This window comes from Malania oleifera, chromosome 7, assembly GCF_029873635.1.
Source record: "Malania oleifera isolate guangnan ecotype guangnan chromosome 7, ASM2987363v1, whole genome shotgun sequence".
In the NCBI taxonomy this organism is placed as follows: Eukaryota; Viridiplantae; Streptophyta; class Magnoliopsida; order Santalales; family Ximeniaceae; genus Malania; species Malania oleifera.
In genome coordinates, this window is record NC_080423.1 from 74,199,982 (window position 1) to 74,221,443 (window position 21,462).

Genomic DNA, 21,462 nt, shown 5'->3' on the forward strand with positions numbered 1-21,462 from the left:
GGTTCACCTTGTGCATCCTTCAGGACTAAAAGACATATCATGATGACGTGTAGTGCTCGCGCCAAAGAATGAAGATTTATGTGTTGTAATTTGTATTCATTTGATTATTTCTTCATTTTGGGATGTAATTTATTATGACTTGTGCACGTGTATGATTTGTAATAATTTGCATCATACATGGTAGGTAGGTATGCTCAAAACGACCATAGTTGGACCTTAGGTACCTACACTAAGGACACAAGTATCCTACATCACTTATCTTAATCAAGGGAATCAAAATAAGGCTAAAATGCACTTAATGAGAAAAGTTGAGAGGGTTTGGGCGACCGAACCTTTGCCGTGTAAAGCAGCCCGGGCGATTGAACCAGTCAACATGTTGACTTGGTCTTCGGGCACCCAAACCTACTTTGAACGTACCTTCCTCGGGCACCTGAAAGCCTGTTAGGGCACTTTTCAACTACTCGGGCGACCGAAGGTTTACGTTCAAAAGGAGGCTCGGGCACCCGAATTATCGAACATTGCTATTGACTTTATTTCAGCTGATCGACTCATCCTTCAGGCACTCGAACCTCTAAAAGTTGAATTTTTTACTATGTCTGTTCAGGCACCTGAACCTTTGGCTAAACACTCAAACCTCGCAGGCTAAAATATTTTTATCGAATTTTTAAATGGGGTAAATAGGGTTAATATTCTTAATGGTATTTTAAACAAATTTAATTATACCCACTTGGTCTCCAACGGTCAAAAATTCCTCATTGCCTATAAATACTCATTCATTTGTCATAATTATGAAAAATTAGCAAACTTGATTAGGGCAAAACTCTCTCAACTTTCAAAACCCTATATTAGCCAAATACAACTTCCAAACACTCACAAACTCTTCATTCTTGATTTCTCTAAAGCATTATGAGTATCTTCTAAGGCTAGTGTGCTTAATCACAATTGCTAGAACTCTCATTTACATTATTGTTTGATTGATTTTCTGAGAGAGTTCAGCATTAAAGTTCTTCCACCGATTTCATTTGATAAATCTAGAGTGGAAAGACTTTGAGGGTTGAGGTTCTTGTATTGTTGTTGCAAGTTACCTAAACCTAGTTTTTGTGTTCAAAAATCCTTTTCAAAAGCTAGTGCTTCAAACAACTCTAATGTGCTTTGAATATTGGAATTTATTATTGAGTTAGTTTGCCTGAATTTGCTTAGCATATTTTGAAACTCTGATATGATATTGTATTATTTACATAGTGTGTTTCAAATATTGCTTGGGTATATACTCTAAATCTGAACTGAAAACTTATACGTGATTGAGTAGCACTAAGCATATTTACATATCATTTGTGCTTTCATTATTGATTGAGTTGTATTGGTGCACACATTTGCTTGTTTAGAAGCGAATTTATGTGTACACATTTTATACACATTGGTTGTATTCCAGGCGGGGGCCTGAAGAGGGAGACTAGCCCTGTGAAATAGTCCTGGATTGGCTTAGACTCGATTAGGAAAGTTAGGTGCGCCATCCTGTTATGCGTGTCAGTAGAGGTCAGCTCCTTGAATTGACCTAGTTGTATTAGGTGCTGCTCCATTCGTTTAAGTGAGCATTATAGTGGTAATCCTTGTGCCGGTGTGGCCAAGGCGGGGACGTAGGCACAGTTGGCCGAACCCCGATAACATATTGTGCTTGTTCTTTACATTTATACTCTTTACCTTTACTGCACGTGTATGTTATCTGTGGATTGTGTCGACTCATCCTAGGTCATATTGCATTGTTGATAAAACCTATTAACCTAAGCAATAAATTTTAAATACTCAATTCACCCCCCTCTTAGGGTTGCACCAACTTTATCAATATATATATAGGGCCACGTGTCTCCACTCAAAGCTGACATGTGGGCCGGTTTGCTGACCCAGACCCTCTTCCTTTAACTAATTGATTCGGTCCAGACTGGTTGAACCAGGTCATTTATTTTCTTATTTATTTTTGTTATTATGTTATTTTAAAATTGAAAAAAATAGTAGAAAAATAAAAAACAAATCATAATTTTTTTGGAAAAATTTCTTTGGGCTAGGAAAAATATTTTGAACTATTTTGACTTGGAAAAATGAGGAAAAAACCTTAAAAACCCTCCTAAAAAATTTAGAAAAATGTCCAAAAAGCTTAGAAAAATTATTGGAAAAATCGGGGAGTATTTTCTTAAAATATTTTTCTCAATTTTTAAAGAGGGTGTGTCCCCCAGCTCCGATTCAGTCTGTCCCTCCGCTGTCCTCTCCCACTCTCCCACTCTCCTCGCACTTACCGTTCCTTGCTCCTCTCCCTCTGACGGCGGCTCGCTGTTCTCTGACTGCGTAGCCTTTCCGTCGGCGTCCACTGTTCAACTTCTTCATAGTTACGTTCCTATTTTCTCTCAATTATTCACCGTCGTCTCAAGTGGAGGCGACGGCGACGCTGGGAAGTTTGTCGACGGCGGCGACACAACAATCTTTCGCAGGTTTATGCTAATTTCTCTCATTTCCTTTGGATTTCGACCTAAGCTATTTTATTTTCAATCTAATCTGAGCCTTCTCCCTTCTTCTCTTCAAGTTTTAGGGAATTGGAGTACGTTGTTCATGCCATGAGAGGAAGCATTGGAAGAAGACTCCCGGCCCTTGGCAGCGCTGCCAAACCAAGCCAAATCGCATCCTCCTCTTCTCTCTTCTCCACATCTTCCTCTTCCAGCTCAGGCGGCGGCGGTCGCGGTCGCGGCCGTGGTTCTTCCTCCGGTCCTCCTAGGTTCGACTTTTGTGCCCCCGGCAAACCAGACTCGGGCGATTCCAAACCCCTAGATTCAGTAGATACCCCCTTCCCGTCTGGACTCGGTCACGGTCGTGGCAAACCGGCTCCTTCAGCCCCCATTATTCCTTCGTTCTCTTCATGGAATAATGGTGTAAATGCACCTCCTTCAGCTGGTCGTGGCCGAGCCAACCCTCAAGTCACCGCCCAACCGACGGAGTCGCACCCTCAAGATTCCCAAGTACCCAAAAAGCCTATCTTTTTCCTCAAAGAAGAAGTGTCTGAATTGAATCAAAAAACTCAACTTGGGGATTTGGGCAGGGACCCAGAGGAGACTAGTAGTAGTGAGCTCCCATCGAGTATGTTGTTGAATCTATCGCCCGGTGGTGCTGGGCGAGGGAAACCTGCAAAGGGCTCTGCCGATAAAATTCAGGAAGAAAATCGCCATATTCAAGCCCGGCAAGCGACCAGGCCTATGACAGGGAGACGTGGCGTTGAGGTGCAAGAGAGGACTGCACCAAGTGCCCCAAGGATGAGTCGGGAAGAGGCTGTGAAGAAGGCCGTGGGCATTTTATCACGCGGAGAGGAGGGTGGGAGAGGGAGTGGTTTTGGAGTTAGAGGCAGGCGTGGTGGTGCAAGAGGAAGGGGAATGCAGGGCTGGAGAGGAAGAGGTAGATGGTCTGGAGGCCGGGGTAGAGATTTGGAGGATGATTCAAGTGGGCTTTTCCTTGGTGATAATGCAGATGGGGAGAAGTTGGCTAAGAGGATTGGAATAGAAAATATGAATAAATTGGTTGAAGGGTTTGAGGAAATGAGTGGAAGAGTATTGCCTTCCCCGGTAGAGGATGCGTATCTGGATGCTCTCCATACGAATTATATGGTAAAAAAGATATAAATTTGGCTAAAACTTTCTATCAAATGAGAACTGTTTTTTTTTTTTTTTTGTTTTAAAATTCCTGTTGATAATTAAGAGCAACTATCGAATGACAACTTTGTTCTGATGGGTTAATATGCAACAAGTTTTGTGAATTGGCTTATGCAGATTGAGTGTGAGCCAGAATACTTGATGGAGGAGTTTGGCACGAACCCTGATATTGATGAGAAGCCTCCTATTCCTCTTCGAGATGCGCTTGAGAAGATGAAGCCTTTCTTGATGGCATATGAGGGAATTCAAACTCAAGAAGAGTGGGAGGTATATACATAAATCTATACACTTATCATTGTGCTCCTGCATTATATGGTAAATGTTCTTAAATTGTTACTAACTAGTGGGCCTTGACCTTTATCTTCTAGTCCTGTTGTAGTATATATTTGGCATTTAATATGTTCAAATGGTGATTTATGCATTGGAAATTGATATTTGGTCATGCACCTTCCAATGTGTTTATCTGAATCTAGAACTTGTATCAGAGCTTATCATATTTTTATTGATCATGAGCGTCAAAGTTATTGATACTTCACACAAATTTTTCCATTTGTCATTCATTCTAGTGTCTGTTTTTGATTAGGTCATGCATTTAAGTTTTATGATGAACAACAATCACTTACATCATTTTTTTGACAAGTAAAGATAGGATTACTGAAGGCACTGAGAAAGTGCGGAAAAACAAAGATTAGAATCAATTCAGTCAATAGAAGCTTCTGACAAATGCTGCCCATTGAAATAGCATATTTTAGTTGGTGTACTCCCTTTTCTCTCAAGTTGAATTGGGTTTTCTTTCGATGGCCAAAACTACTAACATAAATCAACCCCTTTTAAAAATAAAAGTAAATTAGAACCACATTTATTGGAGAATGCTAACACTGCAGCCAGCTGTGAATTGGTATGAATATTCTAAAACGCTGTAACAATCCTAAGTTTTCATTCAATATTGTCCATATGACATGTTTTTGTTTGTAAAAGTGAGGCATTATTGCGTTATAATTTTACTTTCAGCCATTATTAATTGAATTTACTGAAAAAATATATCACCTCAGAGTTCTTTCTCTCTCTCTCTCTCTCTCTTAATGGCAAAAGAAATTCATTGATGGACTAAAAATGTACAAACAGGAGAATAAGACATCTACATAGTAGCTCTGGGTTACCTCAGAGAAAGCAAAAAAGAAAATCCAAAAGGCACAAAAAACAACCCAGAAAACTCAGCACGTCCTGACAAGTGAACGAGGAATGCCAACTGGGCTGAGTATCTGGAGGACACCTCTTGAAGTTCCCATTATCCACACACCAAAGAGAAGCCAAATAATGAATCTTCTCCCAAACCAACATAAATGACTTCCTCTTCCCTGAGAAAATACGTGCTTTTCATTCAATCCACAGCCCTCAAAATACTGTGAGCAGAGCACATTTACATGATGCTTTTGTCCTACCAAAACTGAAGATAGAAATTGCCAAAAATTCCTCCACTATCTTTAGACTGACCCAACATTCTCCCAAATAATCGAATAACTTGTTCCATACCATCCAGGCAAAATCACAATGCATTGAAATATGCGGAGCAGATTCTGAGCAGTTAAAGCAGAGCGCACAAACATCTGCAGAGAGAGCCTTCAAAGGCCTTCTAATGTGCCACAAGTTATTGGTGTTGATTCTATTTAACACAACTAACCAAAGAAAAGCTTTGATTTTATGGGGGACTTTGGCATTCCAAGTAGTTTTATAGAGAGCAAGGGAAAATTCAGTACTAGTCAAAAGCCCACAGAAATATTTGCAGGAATAGAACTGTGAGGGATCCCATGACTAAGATCAGCTTCCAAAGAGACCTGACAGTTATTCAACAAGAATAAAAAAGAGGATAACTCTTCAGTCTCTCTATCATTCAAGGATTTCCAGAAGTGAAAATCCCAATACAGGTGGCATTTGACAGTGTTCACCAATATAACTACATCTGTAACATACTGCATTTTAGAGTATGTACAGTGTCAGTCCCACTCTAGTTCTATGTACAGAAACACTGTGCATTCTAGCTAATATTGATTTGAACTCAATTAAATGGCATTTTTGCATTTTCAAAAAAGAATATTGTGGGGTTTCTTTGGTGGGTAGAGGTCTTGAAATGGCATATTGCATATTTAGATTGTGCAATGAATATGCTTAGGCTGTGATATTTGCGCTAACAAGGAGCTTCTATCTCCTAGCCCCAAAAAGAAGGATGGAAAAAATGAATGTTGAGAGTTATGTCCTACACAGGAAAGGTTACCTTTGTCACAACTGACAATAGATAATTGTCCTATAGAATAGGTGAAGGTATGGAAATGATGGGTAATTGAACCTAGTTGAAGATAGAGAGAAAGGAATTCTTTCGGTTTAAGAATTTGATGCATGGTATCCAAGTATGAGAAAGGACTCTGGAGTTCATAAGGCAGTTCTAAGAATTATGGACTTATTTGTGAGGGGAGTCTCAACCTGTGCATTCATGCCGTCTTTTTTCATTTCTTGGTTGGGACCCTAGTTTTGCTTTGAGCTTGGGTGTTTTTTGATCTATTTTTCCTGCTTGAGTTTTTTTTTTTTTGGAGTCGATTTGAGTTAGAGCTTCTTTATAACTGATGTAAGCTTGTAGTGAATGAAAAGTGGGCTGTAATGCAGCTTTTAGGTATGCTATTGGTGTTAATGTTTATTTGGGGCAAATTTTCACCCAAACTTGTCAACCTATTATCGGCCTCTATCATGTAAGTGCATCAAGACTTTGTTGTTGTGGGATGGTTTTTGACTCATTTATAGGTCATTAGTCAGTGTTTTTTTTTTTTTTAAGGATGATCCATTTTGGCATGATGGGTTATTGCATCCTTAACCCATCGATTTCGCGGTGTATAATGGTATTGGGAACCCAAAAAACCATTACATAATGCCGTTATTTAAAACCATGGATTGTAATTTTTCTCCTTTCTCAATACAAATTTGTTTGTTATCCAAAAAAAAAGGGGTAAAGTATCCCTAGAGTTTTTATATTATGAAATTTATAATCCTAAACGGTATCAATTAAAAGAATATGAATGAAGGTTATGAGTTCAGAGTGAGAATTACACGAGATACAAATCAAATTAAAAATAGAAACCTCAAAGTGCGCTTGGGCAAAATCATCGACCAGTTTTTGTTTACAAGAGGACCAGAGGACGGCCATGGAAGCCACAGTATGCCATTAGGAGTATATTCTGTAAATAGTCAGGCTGCAATTGATTTGTTTGACATTGTATCTTAGTAATTTCCCATTATGTCTTTGGGTGTTGCCCCATTGGTGCCTGTTAAAATCGCTTTTTCCATTATTATCCGAACACAATGCATTTCGGGCTTTGGTATTGATCTGGTATCAGGATATACTTGGGTTAGGCTTAGTCAGCAATCCATTTAGGATCATGGCATACTTGAACCACATAATGGCTTGCTTATCCAATAGTTTTCTTATTTAATTTAAAATAATTATATAATTTAGTGAAAATTATTGTAAACTAAAAATAACGAGTTCAATATTTGTATATTTCATTTATTTGCCAATGAGAAAAAACGTAGCATGACTAAATTATTATCATTACTCAATTACATTGTATAAATTGTAAAGGAACAACAATTAATTACTAAATTAAAACTTTCTTACTTCAATTCTCACTTATGTACAAACTTTTTTAATATCAATGAACTCTTAGGTAAAGTGAAGTACTTGGAACTTTTTGATAAAATCTAACAGTCAATGCAGTTATAATTTAATACCATCTAGTTCTCAAAAGCTAATGGCATTTTTTATAGGTGCTAATATCTTCTCAGACTTGGCATTCCTCCCTCTCTTTCACTTCCATTGAGAAAAATTAACATTTTTTTTTTTGGTAAAATCAAAATGTGTATGGTTCTCTCTCTCACCCTCTCTGTCTGTCTTGTTTGAATTAGATCTGCTGCTGTCATTGGTGTAGCTTCGACACTCTCACTTTCTTCTATGCTTTCTCTTCAAAGCAGATCTGTGTCCATTGTTGCACTTTTGAAGCCCACTCTCTTTCTTCCGCCATTCTTTCATCTCAAGCTTCTACGACTACAATTTAGTGATCTAGAAACAATCAATTCATTAATCATTCCCACCAGTTGTGATCTGCAGCTAGTCCACAAATGAAGACGTTGCAACTCCAGATTTGGGGTAGCAAGTGTCTACCGTCTATATGTTCTACTACTGAAGGCTGGAGTTGCTTATTAATTAAAGAATTCCATGCAAAAACAAGATTACAGTCAGATTTGGATTTACAAATTTTGATGAATATTTGTGAAAGCTATGCTGAATTTTTTCATTGTTCATTGTTTAATACGAGTTTTTTACAGTTTGATTTTCTCAATTATTTGAATATTTTGATATGTTTTTTAATTGAATGGTAAATACACCTGGGTGGTGACTTTTGGGGATGAGGCCTGTGAATTGGGATGCCTGATCTGAAACGTGTTCAGGGGGCAAGGGGCCCAGCAATCCCTCTAATTATGGGTTTCTCTTATATTAAAAATGAAATTTCATCAATTTCTTTTTTCCTGGGCTTCGAAACTTCCACTTCTAAAGTAGTCCTCTGATACTTTCTAGCCTTTAATCTTGTGTTGGACTTATTTCTCTGGGAATGGTGCAATGCTATGGCTCCGTTTGCAGGGTTAGCAAAAATAAATAATGATCAGAAATTCAGGGATCTGGCCTGGGTTAATTGACCAGTGAACCTTAAATTTCTAATTTTCAACTGAACAGTAGTGATATCTTACCCTTCTTTGTATGAGTTGCACATGCAAGAGTTGAGGAAGCATGTTTGTTAGAAGTCAAACAAAACACCCTCCTGCACTTTTTCATGGATCTATATGCACTTTCCCCTATTCAGACCGGGCAAAATTTTCTTTATTTTGTGATCTTTGACTTGCATCATTGGCATCACCATCAAATGTAAAATGAAGTATTATGCAGTTTTTTGTTACTCTATGGATTTGTTATATATGCTATTTAATTTATTGTTTTCAAGCTGCCAGATTTTAAATATTAATTTTCTAAATGATGGTATGGTTTTGTGCAGTTCATTGGATTTTATTTAATGATCTCATATATTATGTATTTCACTTTTCCAGGAAGCCATTGAAGAAACAATGGAGAAAGTTCCATGTATAAAGGAACTTGTAGATTACTATAGTGGACCCGATAGAGTAACTGCGAAGAAGCAACATGTAGAGTTGGAAAGAGTTGCAAACACTGTTCCTGAAAGTGCACCTGTTTCAATAAAGCAGTTTGCCAATCGTGCTGTTCTGTCTCTTCAGGTTAGTGTTCCCATCTAAGCCCTCTTCAGGCCTTGAGTTCTCATGATGCTTATTATTATTTACTGTAGCTGCTTTCATATGGAAGTTGGTACACTCATTCTAGTTTCTCAAGAGAATGACTTGCTAGTGATAGTGTGAGACACATCCCTGAGACATGGGGATTGAAATATGCTGTCTCAAAACTTCCTTTGCTGTGTATCTGAGGCACTATGCTTGGCACAATTATCTCTGCAATATGCACTGGCTGATGCATCAGTGCCTGCTGGTGCATTGTCATGTTTGAATCAGTCTTGGGAACTTGCATCATGAGCCACTTTTTCGAACAATATTTCTGCTTCTTAAAACTACAAGTAGACAAATGCACATTTTTTTTTCTTTCATTCTTCTTTTTCTAAATGTCACGTGCATTTGTAGAGGGTACTTATGATAATAATAGTAAATATAGGTGGCTTTTGTTTTGTGGATCCTTTAGAATACCTAGGAATGTGATGCCCACAGCATCCTATTCCCATTTTTGCATCATGCCTGGAAAGTGATGTGGTGGTTTTTACATTCCCTGGGAATGAAAGTGATGCAGGACATAGTAGGGAAAATTAGGAAAATTAGACTGGAAGAAACTGGGGTGATAGGTGAAATTAGACTGGAAAATTAGGGTTTTAAATCTGATTTAGAGTTTATATTCAAGGAACATCGATAAGATAGGATAAAACTTTTAGTATCACACTTTGGTTATGTTTGGTTGTGGAATGTCTATTGATAGGAATAGAACAGTCATAATGTGAGGATTTCGGAGCTTACAAAAGATGTGTTGTCACACAAAGCTAAATAACAATGCAAAAAAAATTTATGAATCTGTAACATGCAATAGACAAGAAATAACTATTCCAAATATCACTATGGGATTATCTATTTCTATCCTATTCCATGTTGATGGAACAGCACAAGCTTTTGCATGGATAACCTTTTTTTTTCTTTTTCAAAATTATCATCTCTATACAGTTTTCATTATATTCACTTCTTATTCCATTTTATTCTTAGGAATACAGGTTCTGTAACGAACCAAACCAGCCTAATAGATTCTAGGAATCACTAGTGGCTTTCTATGGTATAATGGTTTGCAACAAATGTAGGCAATTATTCATTAATGCTCCGGAAAATCAGTACAAAGATTTTATATATATATGCACTTCCTGGTAGCTTAATGTTAATAATAATAGATCTTGACAGTCAAAACAAAACTAGACCATACAAAACGAACTGGATAAATAAAGTATAACTCTAGAAATAGTTGAAAATGAAGATCCAAAATAAGATAGTGGTTCATATTGAAATTGAAAAAACCCAGGTCACACCTGTGAAAGGTAATTCTACAGTACTCAAAGAGCACTCGTGCTATCGTACTGTGAACAGTATTCCGATTCGAAATTCAAAATTGACTCCCAAGTTGAGTCTCCTCCCCCATCATCCCACCAAATCCACGCTTATCGTTGATAATTTTGCCTTTTGTTTCTTTCATGACTTTTAATGGGCGATTTCTTTGAGGATGCTTTCCATAAAGCACAGGAATACCTTTCCCATGCTCAACCACGGGTTTCTTACAGTTATGACATTATATTTTTTGGGACTAAATTGTCCTTGTTACTTTGGTTGGTTGGACATAAATGCCCTCAAGATTATAGTATTATCATACATTATTATGATAATTTATTATAATATTTAAAAATAGAATGTAATAAAAATTGGAAAGATTATTAATGTCATAATAGTGTATATATAATATTAAATTATTATAATATAATTATTATTTTTTGATATTATATTTATAAAATGACAATAATGTACTCTATCTTATAATATATTACAATCATAGTTTATGATGGTTTCTTCTGGCATGATATTTGGTGTGGTAATTCACTACTCAGCTCCTCTTTCCCTTCCATATTCAGACTTTGCAAGCAACAAAGATGCCATTATTAGCCAACACTTAATTCACCAGTCAAGGGATTGTTTGGGATATTCCTTTGAATAGAAATGCTTTTGATTGGTAACTTGATATTCTTAAAGATTTTTCCAGCAGTCTTGATAAGTCTTATTGTCAAGCCAGTTCCAATGAGCCCAAATGATTTCTCGAGAAAAGATGGGAACTTCACTGTTTGCTCTTTCTGTAAACACCTTAGTTTCCCAGCTGGGAGCAGGACGAACTTCCCTTGGAAGCTGATTTGGAAAACAACCCCTTCAAAGGTTGCCTTTTTCACAACTACTCTTGGAAAAATCCGTACTGTAGACAATCTTCAGAAAAAAGGTCTTCCTCTTGTCAGTAGATGCTTTTTATGTTTGGAGCAGGAGGAATTGGTTTATCACATACTCCTGCATTGTTCATTTACCAAGAAATTGTGGGACTTAGCCATCACCATTGTAAATCAGAAATGGGTCATTGCAGCTATGGTGGGAAGTAAACTGTGGGTTTGGAAACAGATTAGATCTAATAAGCAAGGGTGAAGATCTCTCTCCCTCATTCTCCTTGCTATTTTCTGGGCTGTGTGGAGAGAAAGGAATAGAAAAGCCTTTTTAAGGATTTCTCTTTCCCATGGACCATTGGATTGCTATGATCTCTAGTTGGCATTTTGGGCTAGTTGAAATGGACCCCTTTTTAATCCTTGATTTTCTTGATACTTTTCAGTAAGGAGCATTTCTTTCTTGTTGTTTCTTTGTACTTGGGTGCCATTTCTTTGATGCCTTGTTTTATATAATTTCTCTTTGCTGATAAAAAAAATGATGTTATCTTCAATAAATAAGTATAATGTTAAAAATAGAAATAAAATATTAAATTATGTTATAATAATGTGTATTATTAGATTAAAATATGATAACATAATCAATTCCAATATTAATACTATAATATTATAATAAATATCTTTATATATTATGAAAGTATTACTATTCTTTATATATTATGACATACACGGGTCAAGGGTTAATTTGATAATCATATTATAATGATCGATATATATTATGACATACACAGGTTATTTTGATAATCATATTATAATGCTTGATAGGATTCCCATGTTGAATCAAACACATGGGTATTCTGTGTACATTCCTGGGAGTCCTATAACAAGAACCAAACAAAAAATATTCACACAGCATCCATTTCCCAAAATGTAAATCCATGGAGACTTAGGATTGTGTGAACCAAACGACACCTTAGAGCCAAGAATAACCTCTCCCTTACATTCACTAGCTGCTTTAATTACCTTTGAAAAATTCTTTTCTATTTTTTATTTTATAAACAAATCGACAATCAATTTCAATGTGCTTTGCCCTTCAACGAAGAACTAGATTTGAAGTGATATGGATAGCAGCTTGGTTATTGCATATAAACTCCATAGGCTGCAATGAGAAAACCCTAGTCAAACATAGTCTTTAACTGAATCAATTTACATGTAGTATGAGCCATGACCCTATATATTGAAAACCCTAGTCAAACATAGTCTTTAACTGAATCAATTTACATATAGTATGAGCCATGACCCTATATATTCGGATTCTGCACTTGATTACTATGATTATTATTTTTACTGTAATATAAAAAGAAGGGACTTCATTAAAGAAGAAAGAATGTACAAAGAGGAGAATATGACATGCTTTGAAGAAAAGAAAACAAAAGGAAGAAACTACATCAAAATAACAATGCCTTCCACCCCTTTAAAACATCCATCTGGAAAAGACCAAGTGAAGTCAAATAATGAATCCTTTCCTTAGCAAAGAACATTTGATCTTCCCCATAAAGGTAAAAATATTCTTTTACGACTACATTTTCCACAAAATTGAAAAAGTTCCACATATTTACAAAGCTGAGCCATCTCTACTCTTAACAAAATCTGTATAGGAAATATTCAATCAATCCTCAATTGACTCCAGATTAACTCAATTCTTTTTAAATAAACACGCAATTCATGCCAAACCCTTCAAGAGAAAGTGCAATGCAAAAGAAGATAAGACATAGATTTCGAGCTATCAAAACATAAGGTACACACGCCCAGAGATAATGCTTCAAAGGCTTCCTACTCTGCAATATATTATCAACGATTCTACACCTTATTGTGCAACGAGTCATAGTTCTCCAAAATTATAATAATCAAAGACTCAATAGCATGCTGGCTGTGAGGTGCAGTGAGGCGATGGCTTTTGCATCTCATAGAGATTGAAGTCAGACGACATGCTAGCACCTCATTTATTTTTCACCTAATGCTAGGCTTTTTCCTTTTAATCTGAGTTTTCCAATTAGTTTTAGATATATGCATTAAGAAAATAAAAGAGAAAGATTAACACAGATCATTATAAGAGAACTAGGTGATGGAATCTAAAGGGAGAAAATTATAAAATTTAAAGACAATAATAAAAGGACACTGATCTGCAGGAAATGGCTTGGAAGAGGTAGCAAAAAGAGGTTTGGAAATTCTTAGGAGGTAATAAACTAATTTATTTAACAAAATTATAGGGACTAAGGAAATGCTAAATGAATAAAGGAAAACACTTTAATTTCTATATGCAAGAATAATAGACACATTCGACATTGTAATAGCTGTCATGGGAAAATATACTTTTCATTCATACAATGAAACTTTGGAAAAGGGTAATTGAAGTTGAACAAAGACTGAGGATAGAAAATGATGGTTTCAGAAAATAAGTTTGGTGGTTTATGCCCAGGAGATCAGATACATAAGTTCTATCTCTATTAAGAAGATCAAAGCAAAGTTTAGAAAAGAGAGGGATTTGGATAGGTGTTTTATTGATCAAGAGAAGGCCTATGATCCGGCTTTTGCTGTTATGTGGGGTAGTGTGGAGCAGAACGCTCTTATATTTTTGGTGAAGAAGATGTTTTGCTCTAGATAGGATTTATTATATGGCCTCCTTGGTTGATTTTTGCAGCTGGTTGTTTTAGAGGGCTGTCTTTTTTTCAGATGTACAGTGTGATTGGATGGCAATATGGTTTGATATATCTTTTTCTTTTAGGTTCTCCATTCTCTTTTGTACATTCTTTCCTCCAATAAAATTTATTCTTCTTCTGTAAAAAAGTCTTGGATGATAAATGGAAGTGGAGTAGAATCCAAGTTAGAATTATGGAGAGAAGTTTTAGAATTTGGGGGTTTTAAGATGAGTAAAATTAAAACAGAATTCACAAAATGTACTTTTAGTCATTTGAGAAGGAATATTGAAAGAGATTTTAAATTTGATTGTCAAGAAATTCTTAGCACTGGCAGATTTCAATACCTTGGATAGGCAAAATGGAGACAAAATTGAAGATAAATGGAGAATTGAAGATGTAATACAGACTTAAAGCAGGTTAGGCAAAATGGAGAATTATTTGGGGCATTGGTGTGATTATAGAATATCGTAAAAATTTAAAATAAAGTTTATAAGATGGTTATAAGACCATCATGCTGTATGATCAAATCTTTGGGAACTAAGAAGCAATATATCCAAGAAGTAATAGTTACTGAAAATGAGAATTCGAAGGTGGATGAGTGGCATAACTCTAAAGATGAATTAAGAAATGATGTTAAGGTAGATGTAGCATCTGTACTTTTTAAGAAAAGTGAAGGAATGTTGGTTAAGATGGTTTGAGCAATTGCAATGTAGACCAAATATTCACTAGTAAGGATTTGGCAACACTCCAACTTTCAAAAGACATTTTCCTATGTCTTGTGGAATGGGAAAGGAGGATTCATCTAGCTAATCTCACCTATTGGGACAAAAACTTGGTTTTTGTTGTTGTTGTACTATGAAAAATAGAGTAAGAAGTAATCATGTCTTTTATTATCTGCAAGTGCAATGTCTCTTACTTCTCAAGGATTCTTACGAGTCATGAGCAACCCTAGCTTCTCATGAGTGATTGATCCGACGAGACAGACTGACTAGAGAGGCATATCGAGCTATGATCAACCAAAAAACCAGGTTGGGTGTTCTTGTTCTTCTTGCTCGCTCTACTGCTCTTCTTAATCAGAGCAGCAGTGACCATTTTTTTTTTTTTTAAACTTTTTTTTTCCTGTGCTGTTCTTTAAAAAAATTTCTGCAATTTTTCTTCTTGATAGGTTAGCAGACTTGTAGCTTCTTTGTCTCCTCCCTTGTTCTTCTTTCGACCTGCTATACTGCTCTTGGCCAAAGCCACTGTGACCATTCTTTGATATTTTTTAAATTTTAAATTTTTTTCCTTTTGTTTTCTTTTTGAAACTATGCTGCTTTTTTTCCCCTCTAATTTTTGCTGCCTTGGTATTTATTGTGTAACACTGCAGTGACTCCCTCTTTACATAGGGCATTTTACACAATTTCAATAAATTTGCACCTTACCTCTGTGAAGCTTGCGTGTAGGGCATTGTACCATTTGCACCTCATTGTGCCTTGTGCCATTGATCACTATGTTCAGGACACCAAGTTTCCACCAACAAACAACACCGTATCTAGTTATGGATCTTGGGCTGATTGAACCTGATATTTTGACATGCTTTATTTGAGATAGTAAACTTAAAAAGTTAAAATGACCTTCATGCATACTCTCTTTATTTAATTTGTAATTTTTCCTTTTCCTTTTTCCTAGTATGTAATTTTTTTTATAATTTTTTAAATAAAAATTAATTTTTGAAAGCCTTATGCCTTAACTTTTGCTTGCCTATTCCCTTGTTGGGGTTAAAATGCCACAATAGGTTGAACACACCTAATTGTTTCAATGGTGCAAATGATTTCCTGAGCTTATGCCAGATGAGAGTAAAGTGCTTTAGATCATTTGGAAATGCTTAATAAACACAAATGTGGTGAAAAAAGTGATGTGGGAATGATCAGAAGGCTAAAAGGGCTGTGGGTTGAGTTGTAGTAGTTTGAAATGACATGTCATATCGTTATTATATCATTATCAATAAGCATCGCTGTAGTTTAGAAAGAATGGTAGAGCAGAGCAGAGTGATGGCCATTGTTATGAGTGAATGGGGTAAATAGAGTTCATGAAGCTTATCTCAGAGTTGCTCGAACAGTTTTTTTAGTGCATCTCTGATGGAAATATTTTTTATCTGTTTGATTTTATGTTGCATTTTTTTTTCATTGAAAATTTTGAACTTATTGAAATCAGATTAATATAAATGCACTGACCATGTGATAAGAATGAGGCAATCAACTTTACTCATGATCTATCCTAACTTTGTTGCAAACATGGCTTTTTCAGAATCTTTCATGTCCTTTTGTTGATTTTGGATACTAAATTGGTGAATTTTTTTATTTATATTTTAAATTATGAGAAAAACAATATGGATTACTGCATTTAGACATTTGTACACCATGCTGGATTTATTTGGTACCCTACTTAGAAGGGCTTATTATCTTTTTGCTTATCTAAAAATATGCAGAGCAATCCTGGCTGGGGGTTTGACAAGAAATGCCAGTTCATGGATAAGCTTGTTCGTGAGGTATCTCAACATTACAAGTAATCTTGATAAGGTTTATCTTTGATGAGGTATTGAGTGGAGGGTTGTTTCAATGCCCTTGTTGCCTGTGTATTGCACACTGAAGGATACTGGTGTGGTAAAGCTGACAACATCCATATTTTTGATTCTCTAAAATGAAATGGAATTTGGTTCATGGTTAAATTATTTTCTATAGAATATGGTGTGGTAGGTAGTCATGTTTATAATAATATTTTCTTTTGCTAGCTATTTTTGTCATCTCAAATTTGATCTAATTCTTTGCTTTTAGAATTATGCTTAGATATTTTGTATTTCCTATTGAAGACACCCTACTGTTGTAATTTCTCTTTGGAATATTGTGTCAATGTTGGTATTCGTCTGGCATTGCTGCTAGCAATAACTTTCTGAAAAATGCATTTAAAACATAAATTTGCAGGCCACAAGACCTGTACATCTGTTATAAATTATATACTGTTTTGTTGGTAGTCCTTGTTTAAATAAAAAAGTTCTTTGCAAGATAGAAAATGCGTGCTTGAATTTCATGTCTAATTGAAACTTTTGTCTCCTTTCCTTTAATAGATAAAGGGAATTTATTTAGAAGGCATCAAAGGGATGTTGACGGGAGATGCAAAAGATCAACCACCTTGAAGGGTATCACAAAGATCAAATATTGCATTAAAATATTCCACTATGCCAACTAGTAATTGCTGCTAACTACTTCTCTTTGCTTATCTAAAGTCTTGAGGTTGAGTTTTTGAACTGTCTTGTTCTCTTTCTAGCTGCATCAACAAATTGTGAGGGCAATGAGACACAAAGCCTTTCTCTTCTCATTTGTTGGCCGAATCCCTCTCCAGACCTGAAGTTCACCCCTTACAGAGCTTGTGATAACACACCTTTGGCCGCTCAAGTTTAGGGCCAAATTTGAAAAATTATTGGTCCAAGGGCATTGAAGGAGGATATGCTCATCTTAGTATCAACCATGCAAAGGGGCCATCTATTGGCGACATAGCCCCCTTCTCTACAAGTTATCCAATGTCAGATCTTCCATGAGGTGCTTCCTGAGCAAGGAAGGCCACTTTTGTGGGGCTAGGTGTTCTCCAAATTTGAGTCCAAGGGAACTTATTACTATTAGACTTCAAAGGACAAAGTTTCCTGTAAAATAATCCCTTCTTAGCTTAGGTCCAAACTATTTTGGTGGTGAAAATTATAAAGATAGCTATGTAAGTCTCTGAGCTAATGGAGTTCCCGATCTTCTTCTAAGAAAGGGGATCTTCCAAAAGAACCCTTGATATGAGGTTTGGAAGCGTGGTTGATGTAGGCATCTTTGTCAGTAGCCAAGTTGTAAATGGCTGGAAATAAGACACGAAGAGCCTCCTGATTGTGCCACACATCATGCCAATAGTAATGTTGTTTGCCCCCACTCCCCACATGGAATCTACACAAGAAACGAAACCATCCCAACCTTTCTGGATGAAATTTCGCAACCCAGCACCGTTCCCTTTGTCAGCTTGGGAGATCCAATCATTATGTTTAAGCCTCTATTTCATGGTGATGATTACCCACCAAAGGTGATCCTTCTCTAAGGGCATTAAAACTTTTGTAATGGAGAAAATTTTATTTTTTTGGGTTACAAGAGATTCTTAAGCCTTTGGAGCGAGATGAGGTGAAGCCAAGATTTGTTGGACTAGGTAAAATTTTCTTTCTTCATTTGTATTTTGGTTTATTAATGGTTTATATATATATATATATATATTTAAATGATACCATATTCGTGTGGAATTTTTTGTGGGCATTGGTTCACTTAAAAACTTCAAGAATCACGGAATGTTTGGAATAAAAGCATGATCAATGCTCTTATTGCTTCATTTATTCTTCAGGGGATGACCCTCTTTCACAGGGTTTCCATTTCTTCCAAAATCTCAATAAAAAAATTGAGATTAATTAGTCTGTCCATGTAAAGGTAGTTTTGACTTTTGGGTTTATATACTTTTATTTGGCTTGGGTGATAGTTGAGGACATTTACTTTTAGATTTTTTTCCTAAACTCACGGAGCTAACAAAAAGTCCTCACCCCCCCCTCCCTTTTTTTTAAATCCTGCTTTAGGTCATTGAGTATGTGGGGTGAAAAACATTTACTTTGGAAGAGGCTATTCATAGATGGATTATAGGTGAGGTAAAGATGTTTGGTTGAAAAAAGGGGAAAATAATCTTGTTCTTCTAAAGCTCTTGGTTAGCCCAGTAGATGCATTTGCCAAAAAGCCTAGAGATGCTTCAGGACAATGGGAACTTTGGTGGGTGGAGGTCCATTCAAGTAAAGGCACTAATGATAGAAGCTGCAAAGCGGTTTGTATAATGTAGTGAAGGTGGATGACAAATGGTATATAAAAGTAGGGGGTGAGCATAATTTGAGGAAATCCGAATTAACCGAATTATGACCGAAATTGGTCGGTTCGGTTCGGCTAAGAACATAGGATCGGTTGGTTCGGTTATGGTTTTTCAAAGTTCGGTTAATCGGTTTGGTTAAGAAGAATTTTAATTCGGTTAATCGAAATAACCGATTTAATAATTAATTAAAATTTAAATATAAATTTGTATATGTTAATTTGTTAATATGTTAATTAGTATATGCTAATTTGTTAATATGTTAATTAGTATATGTTAATTTGTTAATATGTTAATTAGTTTTTGGTTATATTATGTTTTTATTAATTAATTTCAAATAAACTCGGTTAACCGAATTACTTGAATTACTCGAAAAGGTAATTTGGTTGGGTTTGATTTGGTGAGGCTCCTCTATTCAGTCGGTTCGGTTAACAGTTTTCATTAATCAAAAATTTTGGTTAATTTGGTTAATTAACCGAATTTGACCGAACCGAACCGAACTGACCCCTATATAAAAATTAGGTAGTCGATTTTTGAGCATCTTTCCTTCAATTTGAAATCTAATGATAAGACCCTAGGGTTTTATTGTGGAGAAAGTGGAAAAGTTTTAAGAAGGGAAAATAGTAAGAGAAAATAGGGTTTGATCACTTCGAGGGCATTTGCCTCCAAATTAGCCAAAGGTTATGAATTCTGTTATTGCTTGGATGGAAAAGTCTTGTAGGGTTACATATATATAGGATAGAGAAACTTACTCCTATTAGGAATGTAGAATATCCCAATTCAAGTCCTTAATGGACTCAATCCCAACTGATTTGGGAATCCTAATACATTAAATAAAAATTCCAATATTAAATAATCCTAACATTAAATGGAATTCATTGGGAATAATAATAGATTAATTAGAAATCCATATTGATTTCAGATTCCTATCATTAAATAAAAATCGCAATCGATTTGGAAATCCTAACCCCTTCAAATAAGCTTTATCCTCGAGGCTGAGCACAATAAACTCTTGGAATCTCTCCTTCGAGAATTGATAAGTTTCCCAAGCTGCATCTTCAGATGGTAAGTGAGACTACTGAATTAAAACTTCTATAATGTCTTGAATTCTACGTTTGATCACCCCAATATCAAAAATTTCTTGTGGTTACATTTGAACCTTAACCTTAGGTGCCACGTCAGGTAAGTGACACTGCACAATAACTTGCTCCCCTAACCCCTTAGAACTTGTTGGTAAGTCAAAACGATTAGCAACAAGGCCTATATGTTATAGGATTTATAAGGTCCGTAGAGTTGATGAGACAACTTCATTGAAGATATAATAATCATAGATATCTGTCTATAGGGTTGTAGTTTGAGAAATGCTCAATCTCCTATTGAGAATTCCCTTTCACTATGGTGCTTATTAGCTTGCTCTTTCGTACGAGCTTGGGCTACAATAAGAATTTCCTTCAAGAGTAAGCACTTTGTCTGTAGCTCCTTGTCAACTTGATTAACTTTGGATGATCAAGTTGAATACCTAGCAAGAACAAGAGGAGCTACCCTTGCTGGTACGAAGAGTGGCATGAACCAAGAAGATGGTGGCCAAACGGGCAAGGAGAAGGAGAAGGAGAAGGAAAAGGTGCAAGGGGATGGTTTTAAGCCTGCTACGAGTAAGAAAAGGAACAGGGGCTCGGCCCCCTTGATTTACAGGTTTGAGTTGTAGGTTGTTTGTGCTAATCGTCGACGGTTTTCACCCATCCGTCGACAGTTTGTGACAAATTGTTCTTTTTGATCTTGTTGCTGTTTCCGCCCACGGTTTTGATTTCTTTCGTCGACGGTTTGGAGTTTTCCCTGGTTATGCCCATCTTTGATTGTATTTGCTACTTGGTTTTCCTTGTTTGAAGCTTCTTGTTTCGATTGGCCTTTGAGCGTATGCCCAAGTTTTTTGTAACTTTGTTACTTGCTTTGTTTTGAATTGGAGCTTTGGCCTCCTTGCTCAGGGTATGCCCAGAAATTCTGTACATATACTTTTTTATCAATATAATTTATCATTTATCGATAAAAAAAAAAAAGAAAAAAGAACAGGATGACTGAGAAAACCATAAATAGCCTTGAATGGAGTTAACTTGATAGAGGAATGATAAGTGATATTATACCACCATTTTGCCAATGAGAGCCATCGCAGCCAATCCTTCGATTTGTTGCTCACAAAGTAATGAAGATAAGTCTCCAAGCACTTGTTAACAACTTTAGTTTGCCCATCTGGTAATGGATGATATGCAATGCTCAGATTCAATTGTGTTCCTTGCAAATGAAAAAACTCCTTCCAAAAGTTGTTGGTAAAGACTTTATCAAGATCAGTGACAAAGGATTGAGGAATTCCATGCAACTTGACAATATTCTCAACAAAAGTATGAGCAACACTTGCAGTAGTATAAGGGTGAGTTATGATACAAAAATGAGCATATCTTGTGAGATGGTACACAACAACAAAAATAGTGGACTTATAATGAAAAGATGGTAGTCCCTCATTAAAATCCATAGACGTGTTAGTCCAAGCTTCTTCTGGAAATAGAAAGAGGCTGTACAAGGCATGGACTCGCCGTGGTTTCCTCTTTCTAT

General features: G+C 36.1%; 1 protein-coding gene and 1 long non-coding RNA gene across 3 annotated transcripts; both read left to right on the forward strand.

Moving 5' to 3' along the window:
* The first annotated feature begins 2,202 nt into the window (after nucleotides 1-2,202).
* Nucleotides 2,203-16,726, forward strand: LOC131160178 (uncharacterized). 2 transcript variants are annotated; one of them, XM_058115566.1, is made up of 5 exons: nucleotides 2,203-2,483; nucleotides 2,576-3,644; nucleotides 3,807-3,956; nucleotides 8,835-9,020; nucleotides 16,421-16,726. In XM_058115566.1, the coding sequence occupies exons 2-5, from the start codon at nucleotides 2,607-2,609 to the stop codon at nucleotides 16,499-16,501; spliced, it is 1,455 nt and encodes a 484-aa protein (XP_057971549.1). In that variant the 5' UTR covers nucleotides 2,203-2,483; nucleotides 2,576-2,606; the 3' UTR covers nucleotides 16,502-16,726. The 2 variants fall into 2 exon arrangements, with proteins under 2 accessions (XP_057971549.1, XP_057971548.1); XM_058115565.1 differs by having other exon boundaries at nucleotides 2,232-2,483; nucleotides 2,582-3,644.
* Nucleotides 16,727-17,056: 330 nt separating this feature from the next.
* Nucleotides 17,057-18,243, forward strand: LOC131160179 (uncharacterized). Its single transcript, XR_009137956.1, has 2 exons — nucleotides 17,057-17,177; nucleotides 17,257-18,243. It is a non-coding gene; the product is annotated as an uncharacterized LOC131160179 (long non-coding RNA).
* The last annotated feature ends 3,219 nt before the right edge of the window (nucleotides 18,244-21,462 follow it).

Excerpts from the sequence above, each read along its gene's own strand:
- LOC131160178 (XM_058115566.1), top strand. The coding sequence starts at position 2,607 with ATGAGAGGAAGCATTGGAAGAAGACTCCCGGCCCTTGGCAGCGCTGCC. Across the intron at positions 3,645-3,806 it reads CTCTCCATACGAATTATATG|ATTGAGTGTGAGCCAGAATA; the intron begins GTAAAAAAGATA and ends TGGCTTATGCAG. Across the intron at positions 3,957-8,834 it reads AAACTCAAGAAGAGTGGGAG|GAAGCCATTGAAGAAACAAT; the intron begins GTATATACATAA and ends TCACTTTTCCAG.